At 47.6% G+C, this 17,220-nt stretch overlaps 1 protein-coding gene across 1 annotated transcript in view; it reads left to right on the top strand.

Annotated features, from left to right (window-relative positions):
* The window catches only part of FAM234B (family with sequence similarity 234 member B), a 39,389-nt gene extending 22,643 nt beyond the window's left edge, over positions 1-16,746 (top strand). Inside the window, exons 6-13 of the mRNA XM_055395872.2 lie at positions 2,153-2,300; positions 2,627-2,768; positions 4,758-4,901; positions 5,044-5,125; positions 6,737-6,892; positions 10,174-10,291; positions 12,599-12,819; positions 13,707-16,746. Coding sequence (XP_055251847.2) covers positions 2,153-2,300; positions 2,627-2,768; positions 4,758-4,901; positions 5,044-5,125; positions 6,737-6,892; positions 10,174-10,291; positions 12,599-12,819; positions 13,707-13,712 — 1,017 coding nt within the window. The 3' untranslated portion in view covers positions 13,713-16,746. The remainder of the gene's footprint in view (positions 1-2,152; positions 2,301-2,626; positions 2,769-4,757; positions 4,902-5,043; positions 5,126-6,736; positions 6,893-10,173; positions 10,292-12,598; positions 12,820-13,706) is intronic.
* The last annotated feature ends 474 nt before the right edge of the window (positions 16,747-17,220 follow it).

The raw sequence follows: 17,220 nt of genomic DNA, 5'->3' as shown, positions 1-17,220 counted from the left end.
CTGGTTCCTCTGAGGCCTGCTACTGTCAAGGCTGAAAAAAAAAGAGAAAGTGTTAGTCTCTCAGTTGTGTCTGACTCTTTGTGACCCCACGGACTGTAGCGCACCAGGGTTGTCTGTCCGTGGAATTCTTCAGGCAAGGATACTGGAGTGGACAGCCATTCCCTCCTCTAGGGTATCCTTCCTGACCCAGGGATCGAACCCAGGTCTCCTACATTTCAGGCAGATTCTTTACCGCCTGAGCGCCCAGGGAAGCCTAAATAGCTAGTTTCTCATACTGTTCCTCATGCAACATGATCCAGACCCCTTCTTTCTTGATTTCTTTCTTTTTTCACTCCACTTTGTCCGTATCTCTTTTATGTGGTACCCATAAATGAAAACAGTATTCTGTTTGTAATATAACCAGTTATATCAAATAAGGAAATTGCTACTTCTTCTGATATTGACTCCATATATCTATAAATGTAGTCAAAGATGGTGATAGCCTTCCTGTTTTTGTTTACAATCAGTTAAAACACCCATCTCTTTCCCACTACTTCTTTCATTCTTTTTTCCTTCCAGTTTTATTGAGATATAGCTGACATAGTAGCACTGTGTAACTGACATATACCACTGTCTAAAGTGTTGCAGCAAAATGATTTAACTTACATACATCAAGTTACTGTGGTCATCGTTTCATGATGTATGTAAGTTAAATCATTTTGCTGCAACACTTTAGACAGTGGTATATAGTGAACATCCATTATCTCATACTGATGCAAAATTAAAGGAATAGAAAAAATTTGTCCTTGTGATGAAAACTCTTAGGATTTATTCTCTTAACTTTCATATACGATTTATAACTGTTAATTATATCTATTATGTTGTATGTTACATCTCTAGTACTTATTTATCTTATAGCTGGAGTTTGTCAGTTTCAACCACCTTCCTTCAATGCCCCCTCCTCCCACCTCCTGCCTCTAGTAACCATGAATCTGATTTCTTTTTCTATGAATTTGTTTTTGAAGTATAATATAATTAACCTGCAATACTATGCTAGTTCCTGGTGTGCATCATACTGATTGGATATTTTTATATATTTCAAAATGATCACCACAATAAGTCTTGTTACCATGAAATATCCATGTCTTTTAATTAACGGGCCAATTTTTTCTTCCAGATTTTGACCCATCTTCTAGCCTAAGACTTTTTGGAATTTTCAGTTTGTCATCCGCATACTAGCTATCTCTCTCAGCTTTGTGATAAACCTGAATTCTGTTCATTCGTGTCTTTGATAAAAGAATGAATAATAGGAATAAGATAATAGCTAGGTGAGATGACATTCCACTAAAACTCCCTCTGGGGTGGCATTGGCCCCTTCTCAGGGTACACTGAGAACCATATCTCCTTGTATTCATGACAATAAACTCTGTCAAAGCTTTACTGAAATCAGGACAGCAATGTAGTCCTTATATTTCTCAACCAGTGCCTCTATTCCCAAAAGAAAACCCTCTCATGCAGGGGTTGGCAAACCATGGCATGCAGGCCAAGTTTGGCCCACTATTTGTTTTTGTAAATAAAGTTTTATTGTCACACCTATTCATTCACATATTGTCTATGGCTGCTTTTACACTAGAGTGGTGGAGTAGGCTAGTTGCTACAGAAACTACCTGGCTGGAAAAACATAAAATATTTACTGTCTTGCCCTTCCCAGAAAAGGTTTGCTGATCTCTGCTGGAGAGTGAGGTTGATAGTGGCCAGGCCAGATATGTGTGTTATAATGGGAGCACATGGTCTGCACTGATTCTCGTGGGACCAAATATCGCTGGGGATTTATGGGTATAGGGGTGGGTAGTGACTGGTGGGTCCTGTATTTAGCTTTCGGCTAGAGTTCTGTGCTTCAGGAGACTGCTCTTCAGCAACAGCTGTACCTTGGAGAAATTGCCCAAATCACCATGCAGGTGCCCTTGGCTTGTATCTGATAAGGGAATGGGGCATTTTCTTCACTTTCTAACTTCCTGGGAAATACGGCAAAGCAGATGTGGCCTTGGGCTTTTCAGCTTTGGGAGATGTTTCTGACTCCTTAGCTAACGAGAAGGAATGACTGTGGAGACATGACTTGATTCGGTAACAACAGGATTTCTATGGATTCAACCCCGGTCTTTCACTTTATTAGCCAGATCTGTGTTTTCTGCTGGTGTCTGGCCGGACAGGAAGCCCTGTGGGCCGACCTGTGAAGTACAACATCGTGGGAGTGGGCAACCTGATTGGCCCTCAGGTTTACATCACCACCAGCGGGGCCGCCTACATCCTGTTTGGCTTTGGTAAGAAGTGAGGCTCGTTTTTGCTTCTGTCCCCATGGGTGTGTGGTGAGGTCTCCCTACGCGATGGGGAGAAAGCTTGAAGTCTCTGACACCAGCCCTCTGTCACCTCCTCTGCCGGGGACCCCCTGCCACAGGGTATTCACTCTGCTGTGCCTTGCTGCCTTCTCCAATGAGAAGACTGCCCAGCATCTGCTTAGCCACCTCCCTACTGGCTCCCTGTGTGAATCCCTCCCTCCGCCCGGGCTCTGAGTCTCCCACTCCTGTCCTCCCCCTGGAAAAGCTCTATTGAGTTCAGCTTCTCCATGTTGATTCTTCTGTGCTGTTAGGTAATATCCAGGCTGTCGCCTTGAGGGATATTTTCGTTCAGGCCCAAAATCGAGACAGCTTACCACCTTCCCTGCAGATAGAGGAACCTGAGTGGGAGAAGCGGAGATCCGTCAACCTGTCTGAGCTCATTGATGTTTACAGGTGGGCAGCTGTCTGGTCCTGCCATGGTGAGACCTGAGCCCACGCATGCCTGGAATCTCAGTGTCTGGTGGGCTGGTAGACCCGTGGGCAGAGGTTTGGGGGGAAAATGGTGCCTGGCCTTCATGGACCACCTCCCAGTCTGGTTGTGGGGAGTTGGAAGTGGTCTTCTCCTGGTGACATAATGTGTTGATGTCTGTGTGTGGGTGATCACTTTGCTCACAGTGGGCTGCTGCTGCTGCTGCTAAGTCACTTCAGTCGTGTCCGACTCTGTGTGACCCCATAGACGGCAGTCTACCAGGCTGCCCCATTCTGGGATTCTCCAGGCAAGAACACTGGAGTGGGTTGCCATTTCCTTCTCCAATGTGTGAAAGCGAAAAGTAAAAGTGAAGTCGCTCAGTCGTGTCTGATCCTCAGCAACCGCACGGACTGCAGCCTACCAGGCCTCCATCCATGGGATTTTCTAGGCAAGAGTACTGGAGTGGCTTGCCATTGCCCTCTCCAGCTCACAGTGGGCAGAGAAGGGTATTGGTTTGGAGTGGGAGTCAGAGCAGGGCAGTTGAGATTGGGGAACCTCAGGTAGGGAAATGGATTTATTTAACAGAACTGCTTGTAAAACTCTGTTCCTGTGTTTTTCTCTTGAAGAATCATTGTGGCAGAGGCAAAAATAACATCCATGAAATATTTTTTTGTTTTTTTTCCCCTCATTTTTTTCCTTAACTGAAAGCATGTTATTTGTCATATGCAGTGGATGTTATCCATTTTACCCTGGGCCTGGGTAATAATTATCTTTGTTATTTTTCTACCAAAAGCTTCAGATCATCTTCTAGCATTTTCTTTGTTGTTGTTTAGTGCTAAGTTGTGTCTGACTCAGTCCTGTCCAACTCCTTGCAACCCCATAGACTATAGCCCACCAGGCTCCTCTGTCCATGGGATTTCCCGGGTAAGAATACTGGAGTGGGTTGCCGTTTTCTTCTCCAGGGCATCTTCTCGACCCAGGGATTGAACCCATGTTTCTTGCATTGCAGGTGGATTTTTCACTGCTGAGCCACTGGGAAAACCCAGCATTTTCTTAGTCTGTATCATATTGTGTCATTGCATTTGAGAGATGTTAAATAGAGTGGTCCTAGTTGTACAAAGGAAGAAATATTGGGCTGGCCAAACAGTTCATTTGCGTTTTCCCTTAAGATCTTACAGAAAAACCCAAGTGAACTTTTTGACCAACCCAATAATTTGATGAAGTGTCGAGTGTGAGCTGGTGCTGAAACTCCAATATTTTGACCCTTTGACGGGAGAAGCCAACTCATTAGAAAAGACCCTGATGCTGGGAGAGATTGAGGGCAGGAGGAGAAGGGGGTGACAGAGAATGAAATGGTTAGATAGCATCACTGACTCAATGGACATGAGTTTGAGCAAACTCTGGGAGATGCTGAAGGACAGGGAAGCCTGACGTGCTGCAGTCCATGGGATCACAGAGTCGGATACAACTTAGTGATGGAACAACAGCAACGAGAGTATCAGCTGCTGTCTAAGCTTAATGACAGTTTCAGGCATCCTGTCCCGACCTCTGGCTCCTTCCCTGTCACTGTTCTCAGCTCTGTTATCTTTCCAGAACATCCAACGTGAGAGGCACTTTTCTTGTCTTTTCCTTCTGAAATTGTGTAAATTTTCTAGGGCTCCTTGATTTCTAAAGAAACCAGGAAAAAGAGATTCAAATGAAACAGCAAGAGTGCCCCTCTTTTTAAAAAAATTTTTTTTTGGCTACACTGTGTAGCATGTGGGATCTCACTCCCCCTACCAGGGAGCGAACACATGTCGCCTGCATTTTAAGCATGGAGTCTTAACCACTGGACCACCAGGAAAGTCCCAAGACACTGGTAGGAGACTAATACAAGGGTCTGTATAGACATCTGCACTTAGAGGATTAGCCAGAATATGTGGACAGGAATTTCACCCCAGCCTGAGACTATTGGGGTCTCTCGTTTAACTCAGCGATGGGGTGGAGCTCCTCCAGATGGTGAAGGCACCGGATTCCAACAGCAGCAACCTCCTGATCACAACCAGACAAGGCCTCGTCCTGCTTCGGGGGCAGAACCTCACCCCTTCCTGGGCCTTGGGCCTCCAAGGCCTGCACAGGTTAGTGATGTGCTCCTACTCACTCAAAACGGCCTGGAACCATTGCTTGATGTTAATATCTGGAGCCAGTGCAAGGGGAGGGGGTCCCATTCTCCCCATTTGGTCCTTCACTTCCAATCACTCACATTGCTCTCACTTGCAGCCAGCCTACTCCGGGGTATTTCACGGATGATGAGACGATTGATTTCCTTCTGCAGATACCGAATGGATTTGGGATGAAAAAGGTAAAACCTGGGGATGAAGATCAGTCAGAACGTATATCCAGGATGAACTTGGTGTCCAGGCCTGTGCTTGGCATAATGAAAAATAGAAAGAACCTTAAAACATGGTCCCTTCCTTCCAAGAACTCCAAGTGTGGCTGGATGGGTAAAATGAACAGTCACTATGCAGTGCTAACATCTACAGCAGCAGAAGCTTTTTTCGCTGCCCTGCTCCTTGTGTAGCAGTTCCTTGTGGATTCTCAGTGTCCGTGTGCTTTCTGAAGTCTCTTGCTGGGGAAAGGCTGGTTTCAATAAATGTACCACTTCAGTTTATATACTGAGATTTCAGAGAAAGTGGACCAACTGGGGCGATGGGTTGTCATGGAGGACCTCATGAAGGAGGGACAGGTGATCAGGGCCTGGCAGTTGAATTGCATTTCTAGAAGAGGGGCAGATCCACTCAGGAGCTCCAGAGGCCCTGAAATGGATGGTGGTCACCAGTGGTTGCCAACGTTGTTGTTGGTTGGTCGCTAAGTCATGTTTGACTCTCTGTGACCCCTGCCAGGCTCCTCTAGCCATAGGATTTCCCAGTCAAGAATACTGGAGTGGATTGCCTTGTTCTCCTGTAGGGGATCTTCCTGACCCAGGGATCGAACCCAAGTCTCCTGTGGCTCCTGCATTGCAGGCAGATTCTTTTCCCGCTCAGCCATCAGGGAAGCCCCTGCAATTTTGGCAAATGAGAAGCTGTTTTGTTCTAGAACTGTGCGATATGAGGGATTTGGGGTGACAAGGAAATATACGTGCAGCCAGGGAGTTTGAATTCCCCTTAATTATCTTTTGAGAGATACAACTGAGTGAATTTTCTCTTAATCTATTTATTTTTTCGCTTGTTCAGAGTTTGCTCTTTTAAATTTGAGGCTCCCCTTGGTCTGAGCTGCACCTGCCAGGATGCACATGGAAGAGGCAGACTCTAAAGCACAGGGGATAGGACTGAGCTGTCACCTGATCGTGTTCCCCTAACTGTGGTTGGCCACAGTCACCAGCAGGAAGGGACAGAGATGAGGCATGGGTTTTAGCTCCTCCACAGCGGAATGGCTGCTCCGCCCAGGACCGTCCCAAGTACAGAGTAATTGGTGTCACTTCCTATCTCTGAGCCTCCATTTCCTCATCTGACGACGAGAGGAGGCCTCGATGATTTATAATGTCCCTTCCCACCAGGAATTCTGCAGTCCGTTAGGCTCCATCTAGACTTCTGGTTGTTGTTGTTCGGTTGCTAAGTCCTGTCTGAATCTTTGTGACCCCATGGACTGCAGCACACCAGGCCCCCTCTCTGTCTCCGAGTTTGCCCAAGTTCATGTCCTTGTCCAGACTCCCGGACCTAGTTGTTACGTAATGCTCCCTGAACACCCCATTGTTTGCATCTGGTTTAAGCTCCATCTGTTAATGTATGTGTTGTTTGCGTGTCTGTGGGTTTTTGTCGGTTTTGTGTTTGTGTGTTTTGCGTGTCTGTGGGTTTTTGTCTGGTTTTGTGTTTGTGTGTTATTTGCGTGTCTGTGGGTTTTTGTCTGGTTTTGTGTTTGTGTGTTTTGCTGTCTCTCTGAGGATGGGTCGTACTCATCGCCTTGTCTTCTGCAGGTGATGGTGGTGGACGGAGACTCTGGCCTGGTCACGTGGAGTTACAGCATCCCGTGTCACATGAAAGAAACTCCGGCCACGTCAGCAGCCACTGTGGAGCAGAAATCTGTCTTCCTCTTCTGGGCCGAAGGGCTGTCAGCTGCATCGCCCAATCCCGTGAGTGAGCCTAATGTCAAATGGCGCCTGCTCTTGAGGCTGACTGGGTCTGGAGGTCTTATTAGATCTGCTGTCTTCCGAGTGGTTATGGGTAGAGACAGTGACCTGGATGGGTGGGAAACCCAGAAGGGAGGGCGTGTGTATGTACATAGGCTGATTCGCTTCGCTGTGCAGCAGAAACTGTCTCAATGTTGTGAGGAAACCACGTTGTTGTTTTTAGTCACTAAGTCATCTCTGACTCTCTCCATCGGCTGAAGATGAAGGCTCCCCTGGGGGTTCACGGGAGAGACGTTCTGATGTGCAGAAGGCAGATTTGAGAACAGATTTCTTTTTGATTTAACTGATTACTTAATTTTTGGCTGTGCCGGGTCTTCGTTTCTGTGCGGGCTTTTCTCCAGTTGCAGCAAGTGGGCGCTACTCTCTAGTTGCAGTGGCTTCTCTTGTTGCAGGGCATGGGCTCTAGGGTGTGCGGGCTTTAGTAGTTGCAGCACGTGGGCTCAGTAGTTGTGGTTCCTGAGCTCGAGAGCACAGATTCAGTAGTTGTGGTGCTTGGGCTCAGTAGTTACGGTATGCTGGCACGTGGGATCTTCCCAGACTAGGGGTTGAACCCACATCTCCTGCATTGGCAGGCAGATTCTTCACTACTGAGCCACCAGGGAGGCCCTGAGAACATCTTCAGTACTGTCCTGAGGGGCTTTAATGGCGTTGAGGAGATGGGGGCTGCCTCTGCCAGGTGCCAGGGGGTTTTGAGTAAGACTCACTCTGATTAGTTCAGTTAAACCCAATTTGACCAGCACCTACTGTGTGCCAGGGACCTCAGGGTAAACTGGGGACAGTGCTGCCCTCTAGAAGACAAGCAGATGATCGTGGGTGATGGGGAGCCTGACGGAGGGGGAGTCCTGAGTTCATCAGCCATGCACTCTAGGACTTACCTTTTCTGAGTCTCATGCTCTTTATCCATTAATGCAGATGCTAATATAGTCCCTCATTTTATGGTCAGATTTCCAATGATGATTGTCCTAACTCTGAAGTTCCCTGATGTATGACCGTGGACATTCTACCTAACATTTAACTTCCTGGTTTCCTCATTTAATAAAATGAGGGACTCAGACCAGATGACTGTCAAATGTAAGCATCTACAAATAAGCACAAAACAAAAGCAGGATACAAATGCTCTAAGGGGGTGCAGATACAAAGTTTAGATAGAAGCACAAAAGGAGGAGGGTCTTCGTTTTGTGGAGGGGGGCGGCGATTAGGGAGCTTTTCATGCAAGAGGTGGCATCGAGTTGGAGGCCTCGTGACAAGTGTTTCAATGTGGAAATGACTCTTGAGGATGATGTCCAAGGGGAAATGAAATTGGTAAAGCCTGGTGAAGTGTGAGCTTGTTTCACAGACCTTCTTGGAGCATGGATGTACAGGCAAATAATCACAGAAGGCTAGGAAGGACCGATTTGGGTTAAATGGTGTAAGACCTTGGTTTTCATGCGAAGGAGTTTGGGCTCCATTCTGTAGGAAGTGAGGAGGGACTTTGGCTATGTCCTTTCTTTCTTTTTTAAAAACTTTTAATTTTATATTGCAGTGGCGCTAGTGGTAAAGAACCTACTTGCTAATGCAGGAGATGCGAGAGACCCGGGTTCTGTCCCTGGGTCGAGAAGATCCCCTGGAGAAGGACACAGCAACCCACTCCAGTATTCTTGCCTGGAGAGTCCCATGGACAGAGAGGAGCCCGGCAGACTACAACCCGTGGGGTTGCAGAGAGTCAGATATGACTGAGCAGCTAACACTTTCACATAGTTGATTAATAATGTGTTAGTTGTAATAACGGAGAAGGCAATGGCAAGCCACTCCAGTACTCTTGTCTAGAAAATCCCATGGATGGAGGAGCCTGGTAGGCTGCAGTCCGTGGGGTCGCTAAGGGTCGGACACGACTGAGCGACTTCACTTTCACTTTCACACATTGGAGAAGGAAATGGCAACCCACTCCAGTGTTCTTGCCTGGAGAATCCCAGGGACGGGGGAGCCTGGTGGGCTTCCGTCTCTGGGGTCACACAGAGTCGGACACGACTGAAGTGACTTAGCAGCAGCAGCAGCAGTTGTAATAAGGTGTGCAGCAGAGAGATTCAGTTATATACTATACATGTTATCTATTCTTTTTCAAATTCTTTTCCCATTTAGGTTGTTACAGAGTGTTGAACAGAGTTCCCTGTGCTATACTGTACACCCTTGTTGGTTATCTTTTTTTTTTTTTAATAACTTTTTATATTGGAGTGTAGCCAGTTACCAGTGTTGTGAAAGTTTCAGGTGGACCGCAAAGGGACTCAGCCACACACAGTTTTCCATTTTAAATATAGCAGTGTGTACATGTCATTCCCAAACTCCCTAACTATCCCTTCCCCCTAGCCTTCTCCCCTGGTAACTTAGGTGTCTGTGACGTGAATAAGCTATTTTCTTGTCATGTGAGCTGCCCATGGTGCTGGGATCCTGGATACGGGAAATCCCTCTTCTGCTTTGTGGGTACTGGTGGGAGCGGGGTTGTGAGCTTCCCGCCCAAGTGACCCCTCCCCTGCTGACAGTGGAGGAGTAGGGCTGACACTCACTCCACATAGCCCTGGAGGGGAGGTGCTGGGTAACCCATTCATGGGGTTCCTGTGCTCTACGGCCTTGTGTCTGCAGAATGTCAACCTTGCATGGAGTCAGATGGTGAAGAAAGTTCCAATGTGCATTGCTTCTGCCTGAGGGGGTCAGGAGACTGACACTGAGATCTTGGGATTTTTGTTTTTGTAATTAATGAGTGTCTGATCCATGTCTTAGTTATTTCAGGAATAGATAAGATTTTTTGTGATTTTTTTTTTTTTTTTTAGCTTGACACTTGCAGTTGGCTTTGCTATCCAGTGAAAGCAGGGGTCTTTGGTTCACTGTGTTTTTATAAGCAGGCTTTCCCTTGACGAAGCCCCTCCTGCTGCCAGGGAAGAACTGTTCCTGATACTCTCAGAGGCACCAGACTTCGAGGGCTCCATCACTTTCTTTCTTTCTTTTTCTTATGAGGGAGAAAGCATTTTCCAGCTCTGGTGGTTTGACGAAGTTAGTGTTTAGTCAGTTTTTTGAGATTTGAAATGACATGTCTCTCGTACATGGAGTTTCTTTCACACACGCCCTGGTATGGGATCGGGGCTTGGCCTTGTAGGGGATGAGTAACCCCCACTGTCTCTGCTGTCCTTTCATCTGAGCAACGTACGAGGGAGTGTGGACTGACCTTTGCTCTCCCTGTTTCTCATTGTCAGGATGTCGTCCTGGGAACCGAGCCATCCAGCCTTCACCACCTATACCTCCTGCATCCCACCTTCCCCTCCATCCTCCTGGATCTGGCCAATGCCACTGGCACTGTGACAGCTTCAGAGGGTAAGTCCCAGGGGGTGATGCAGGGGGCGGAGGGGACGTGCTGGCCAGGTGAGGGGGATGAGGGTGTGTGCTGTGGATGACAGCAGGACGTGTGCCCTGAGCGGCTCCCTGCATTGAACGGCTCCCTGCATTTCCCTTGGTACCATAACGCCTGGGGCCACCACCCAAGAGCACCCTCTGGGGTTGTACCTGGCTCACAGGTTGAGGACCCACAGTCCCCGAACATGCTAGAAAGCTACAGGGCAGTGCAATCCCATCCCCAAGGGTTCAGGGAGCTAATGTTTCAGCAGCCATTTACCAATCATCAGCAGTGGGCCAGGCACTGCACCCAGTGCTGGGAACACAAATCAGAGTAGTTTCTCAACCGTGTAGGAGCTTAGGAGCCAGAACTCACTGCAAAGGATAAAACAGAGGCAGGATATTTCTTCAGGGCATTTGTTTAGGTTCAGTGCATGCTCAGTCATGTCCGATTCTTTGCGACCTCGTGGACTGTAGCCCTCCAGGCTCCTCTGTCTAAGAGATTTCCCAGGCAAGAATACTGGAGCGGGTTAGGCTCAGTAGAGACTTTCTTACTGCACATGCCCAGTGCATGGAAACTGGAGCCAAGATGAAAAGGGAAGAAGAAAAATCACCTGCAATCTGACCACTCATAACCACTGTTAACATTTGCAAGTGTTCTGTTTCATGTTGTTGTTCAGTTGCTAAGTTGTGTCCGACTCTTTGCGACCCCATGGACTGCAGCACACCAGGCCTCCCTGTCCATCACCAGCTCCCAGAGTTTGCTCAAGTTCATTCCCCCCTGAGTCAGTGACGCTGTGCAACCATCTCATCCTCTGCTGCCCTCTTCTTCTACCCTCAGTCTTTCCCAGCATCAGGGTCTTTTCCAGTGAGTCAGCTCTTTGCATCAGGTGGTCAAAGTATTGGAGCTTTGGCTTCAGCATCAGTCCTTCCAATGAATATTGAGGGCTGATTTCCTTTAGGATTGACTGGTTTGACCTCCTTGCAGTCCAAGGAACTCTCAAGAGTCTTCTCCAATACCACAATTCAAAGGCATCAGTTCTTTGGTGTTCAAGCCTTCTTTATGGTTCAGCTCTCACATCCATACATGACCATTGGAAAAACCATAGCTTTGACAGTGCTGACCTTTGTCAGCAAAGTGATGTCTCTGCTTTTTAATACACTGTCTAGGTTCGCCATAACTTTCCTTCCAAGGAGCAAGGATCTTTTAATTTCATGGCTGCAGTCACTGTCCACAGTGATTTTGGAGCCTAGGAAAATAAAATCTGTCACTGCTTCCACTTTTCCCCCTTCATTTTGCCATGAAGTGATGGGATCAGATGATCTTAGTTTTTTTAATGTTGAGTTTCAAGCCGACTTTTTCACTCTCCTCTTTCAACCTCATCAAGAGGCTCTTTAGTTCCTCTTTACTTTTTGCCATTAGGGTGTCATCTGCATATCTCAGGTTATTGATATTCCTCTCAGCAGTCTTGATTACAGGTTGTGATTCATCCAGCCCGGCATTTTGCATGATGTACTCTGCATATAAGTTAAATAAGTAGGGTGACAGTATACAGCCTTGTTGTACTCCTTTCCCAATTTTGAACCAATCACTGTTTCAATGAACATTACATAATGGTAATTAAGAATCAAGACCATTTTTATTGCAGCACCTGGTTTATAGATGAGGCAGAATAAACACTAACTTGCTACATAGCTTAGGCCATGAGGTACTGACAATCTAGGAGTTATCAGAATTTGTCATTTGTTGTGCTCCCTTTTCTACCACAGTTGGGTAGTCCCCTCACTTCCTGATCTTGGGCTTTCTCAGAAGTAGCTTTGGAACTTAACTGGTAGCTCAGTATAAAGAATCCACCTTGAAAGGCAAGGGACATGGGTTCGACCCCTGGTCAGGGAACTAAGATTCCACATGCCACGGAGCAACTAAGCCTGTGTGCCACAACTAGAGTGTCCATGGGCCACAACTGGAGAGTCTGTGTGCTGCAATGAAAGATCCCACAAGACGCAGTAAAGATCCAACGCAGCCAAAATAAATTATTAAGTGAAAAAAGGTAGCCGCTTTGGAGAGGCACAGGTATAGAGACAGAATTTGTCGCTTTGCTGGCCACCAGCTGCTCACCAGTGTGCACCCATTGTCTAGTCGATACCTTGTGTTGATTCGTGCTCAGTAAACATCTTGCATGAATCAGCAGAGGAGGAAATGAGTGAATGGGTCTTGAGCCCAACCACTCTCCTGTGAGCCCAAGTCTTCTGTCCTCATTGACTGCTGTCCTTTGTATCCTTCCTCAGTTGGGATCAACGACCTGTGGAAAGACGCCTTTTACGTTACCAGGACAACAGGGCCCAGCTCCGAAGGGCACCTGGCACCCCTGGTGGTCAGCAAGCTCAGTCTGCGGTGGGCGCTGATGGAAGGCCAAATGGTCCAGCTGGAGGAGACCACCCCGAAAATCGGCCGCGGGGAGCTGCGCAGATTCCTCTCGAGAATAAAGTTTGTCGACTCTCCCTACCAGGTGACAAGCTTGGGAAAGAAAGTGTGTGGTTACTCTTGAGGGTGAAGGGGACACAATCAACTCCAAGTCTGCTCTTTGGAAGGTCAAGTGTGCGGGTGGGTACCTTCTTGAGTTGCTGGGTATCAGGAAACAGCTGTTTTGGACCAGCATTATTTCATAGGGGTGAGTGCTGATCTTGAACTACTGCTTGGTTGTTCTGAGCTGGAAATGGTACCCTTTCTCTTAGAGGAGACATTTGGAAGTGTGGGGTCATGGCTTTTACTGTTACTCTGGGTCTTTCCTGGGTAAGGCTGGTGATGCCAGCCTCGTGCAGGGCTTGTGACATTTACCTACTGTGAAGAACTCTTGTTGTTGTTGAATTGCTAAGTCGTGTCTGACTCTTTGGCTGCATGAACTGTAGCATGCCAGGCTTCCCTGGCCTTCACTATCTCCTGGAGTTTGCTCAAACTCATGTCCATTGAGTCAACGATGCCATCCAACCATCTCATCCTCTGCTGGCCTCTTCTCCTCTTGCCCTGAAGTCTTTCCCAGCATCAGGGTCTTTTCCAGTGAGTCAGCTCTTCACATCAGGTGGCCAAAGTATTGGAGTTTCAGCTTCAACATCAGTCCTTCCAGTGTATATTCAGGGTTGATTTCCTGGACTGACTGGTTATCTTGCTCAGAATGCACCGCCTGCCCTCCCTCAATACGACAGCCTAGTTGTTCAGTGTTCAAGAATGTATCACGGAAAAAGATAAAGTCTCTGGGCCTTTCTGGAGGGACACTTGTAAACTTTGGAGGCTAAAATAAAAGGATAGGAGATAGAGGGATATTCTGACCTTGAGAGTCCTTCATGTCTCTACCATGAAAAAAATTAAAGCCACTGATTCGTGCCCTTTTCTCCCTAGATATAGGCTGCTGGACTCTTCAGTTCCAGAAGAAGTGAACGGAGTGGCACTGGCCCTCCCCAGCGGGTGTAAACATCATTCTTTGGAGAGGAGGACGTCTGTCACCCCCTTCCACCTCCTCTGCGTGACTGTCGCCAGGCACTTGGAAAGGCACTCGGAATTCTTGGATAACAGCACCACCCGTTCGGCTGGGGTATCTTACCTGCCTGCCCGACCCCTGAATTAACCCCTTCTCCTAGGCACTCTGTGTGGATAGTTTGGAACTGTGAATCTTACCGTTTTATTTTTTGTCTGTTTAATTTATGAACCCTGGCTGGGAAATTCCAGTGAAGTCCTTCCCTGGAACATTTTGCTGTGCCTAGCGCCCTGAGCGTGTATCTCTCTGTTCGTGTGCTGATGAAGTCTTCTCTAGATATGCACATCTTAAGCTCCCAGGGACCCGGGTTCTCATCCATCTGAAACACATCTTGTTGGTTTGGGTCCTCTTGAGACAGGGAGCCAACCCCTCCTCGGCCTCTCTCCCCTATTCCACCCCCGCTGGTGCCTCGCCTGCCCCCTGACCTTGGCAGCAGCAAGAAAGACTGACATGGGGACAGCACGAGCCCGCCAGAATCCTCATTTCTTCCTCGTCTTTCGCCTCCTGCCTCTTGTCTCCTCGCATATTCCTTCTCTCTAGATGTAGTGACCATAACAATTAACCCTGATTGGTGTGAGGTGATAACCTCATTGTAGTTTTGATCTGCATTTCTCTAATAATGAGTGATGTTGAGCATCTTTTCATGTGTTTATTGGCCATCTGTATGTCTTCTTCCCTGGAAAGATTGAAGGCAAAAGGAGAAGGGGGCGGCAAAGAATGAGATGGTTAGATAGCATCACCGACTCAATGGACATGAATTTGAGCAAAGAGATAGTGGAGGCCAGAAAAGACTGGTGTGCTGTAATCCATGGGATTGCAGAGAGTCGGACACGACTTAGCAACTGAACAATAGCATATCTTCTTTGGAGAAATGTCTGTTTGGGTCTTCTGCCCATTTTTTGATTGGGTTGTTTTTGTGCTGTTGAGCTGTGTGAACCGCTTATAGATTTTGGAGATTAATCCTTCGTCAGTTGCTTTGTTTGCAATAATTTTCTCCTACTCTGACTATTGGAAGGGGAGCAAAAGTGGGTTTGCCCCCTCCCCCTCCCCCCACTCTCCCCACCAGCAAGGTCCAGAGGTTGTGTTCCGGTTGATATCGTTCTGCCAGTCATGTTCATTTTTATCATGTTTACTTCGGATGTGCTTATGTGTATGCCATCCTCAGCTTAGAGGAAAACTCGAGTCAGGAACGACTGAGGCAGGCAGCCTCAGCCCCCTTCTTCATCTCCACTCTGCTTTCTCAGCATCTTCTCCTCATGGGCATCTTCCTTTTCTGCTCTTTTATTCAGGGATATTTCTGCTTTGCTTGCACGAGAGCCAAGCTGTTTCTGGACTTTGACTCTGGCTCCTTGAGCCCAGCATGCAACCATTCTGCCATGTGCCCTCCTCTTCCTTGTGGAGCCCTTGAAGCAGAGTATTTTGAGAAAATGTCTCTGTAAATACTATAGCTTTTATAAGTGGTGAAATTCTTTAGAGTTATCTCTAGCGCTTACTTCCTTCTTCTGTATGAATACGTTACTTTATCAGGTTCTCTCTTAAACGTCTAGACCATTGTTCGTACAGCAGGGAATCCCACATGAGCCGGACGAGAACCACTTTTGTTCTGGAATAATTTTGATAAGTCATCCCTGAGTACACTCAGGTTCTCTCTTGACTTAAACCTGTGTCTTTTTAGCTTGTTTTAATAGATTCCTCGACTTTAGAGATTACAGAAAATTGGGATGCCAGTTTTAAAGGGATATGTCTGAATTGCCACTAATAGGCATTGTGACCTAACAGAAGGTTGGTAGCCAGAGCTCTAAGAACCATGTTGCTCAGCCTGTAGACTGGTCTTAATGAGATTTCTGCCTTCCCATCCCCTCTGCCTTAAGTCCCTGAAAGCAAATTTGATTCTAGCTCTTTGCAAAGCATGTGTGGGTCCAGTTTATTGTAAGCTTAGGGGAACAATTAGAAGACACTCAGGAGCATGGGATTGATTCCAGGTTCACTTCTAGGGTTTGAATCTGCCTGACTAGAAGGGCATAGGATCAAGTTTGGTCTAGGAGAGAATTCTAAGGACTAATTCACAGTCAACTGAATACCTAAAGCCTGAGTGGCCATCCTGTGGCCCGGGGCTGGGCCATCTGGTGCCCTGCCACATGGAGGCGTCCTGGAAAGCCACCCACTTTAGGCAAGAGTCAAATGCAGAGTTGTTTACTGAGGATCTGGTTTGAGAGGGACTGTTGAGGGCAGGAGACTATATTTATGCTGGGTGTGTCCCAGAAATACATCAGTAGCAGTCAGGGGCAAAAAAGTCCCTAAATTCTTTGTGGTGTGTTTGCAAACCAACTTAACAGAGACTTTTTGACTCTGATCAGTTTGAATCCCTCACTGGCTAAAACAGCGGGACACAGGTTTGCTCATTGTCTTGCAGCCAGTACAGTGGGGTGTACATGGTGGATGAAGATCGAGGACGCTTCGTCTGACTGGTGTGGGTGCTGGGCTGCTGTCAAACATGTCCCTGAACTTCCTTCTCTTCTCAGGCAACCCCCTGACCAGACGTCTAAGACAGGAAGGGCTCCTCTCCTCCCCTGCGCTCCACTTGGGGTGCCAGCAGAGCCCATCAACAACTACTTAGAAAGGGTACTGACTTCTGAGAACACAAGGCTGTTCCTTCTCCCAGTGTCTCCTTTTTACGTCCCTTATGAACCCTCCACCCTAGTAACATCCTCCCCACCATCCCACTCCCAGAGGGTCTCTGCCACTTTTCCTCATGTGGTCCGGTGGCTCCCCCCTCCCCCCGCCCCTTCGAATGTGAATGGCCATCCTTTGTACCCGTGTTTAAGGAGAGCCAGCTGGTACATTGTCAGGAAGCACTATTTAAAATGTGAATTGTTACAGAACAAATAAACACTGTGTATAGGAGCCTGTGTGTGCGCTGCTCACATTCCTTCCAGCCGTCAAGGATGGTGTGGTCTACCTGATGGAAGAGAGAAGGGACGAGGCGGTGGATGTGAGCTGGGGGCTCAGAGAGGAGCGTCAGCTGCAGCCTGGTCTCTGGGGAAGCGTCCCTTGGGTTCTCCACTGGGAAACCGCTGTCCTCTCCGCATGGACCGCCTCTGTGGGCTGGTTTTTTGTTTTTGTTTTGCTGCACCCACTGCTTGTCGGATATCTCAGTTCCCTGACCAGAGATTGAACCCAGGCCGTGACACTGAAAGCCTGGCATCCTAAGCATTAGGCCACCAGGGGATTTCATGGGGGCTGTTTTGGGGGGTGGCCTGTCCCTGCAGTCTATGGGAGCCTTCTCATGTGTCCTGGTCTCTCCAAGGATAAGGTGTAATTAACATATTAATTAACATAGTGTGATGTGGTCCCTACCACATGGATGCAGGACGCTGT

The sequence above is a fragment of the Moschus berezovskii genome, chromosome 6, assembly GCF_049115385.1.
Source record: "Moschus berezovskii isolate FMDL1 chromosome 6, NW_MosBer_1.0, whole genome shotgun sequence".
Classification (NCBI taxonomy): Eukaryota; Metazoa; Chordata; class Mammalia; order Artiodactyla; family Moschidae; genus Moschus; species Moschus berezovskii.
This window is presented reverse-complemented; position numbering and strand designations above follow the sequence as displayed.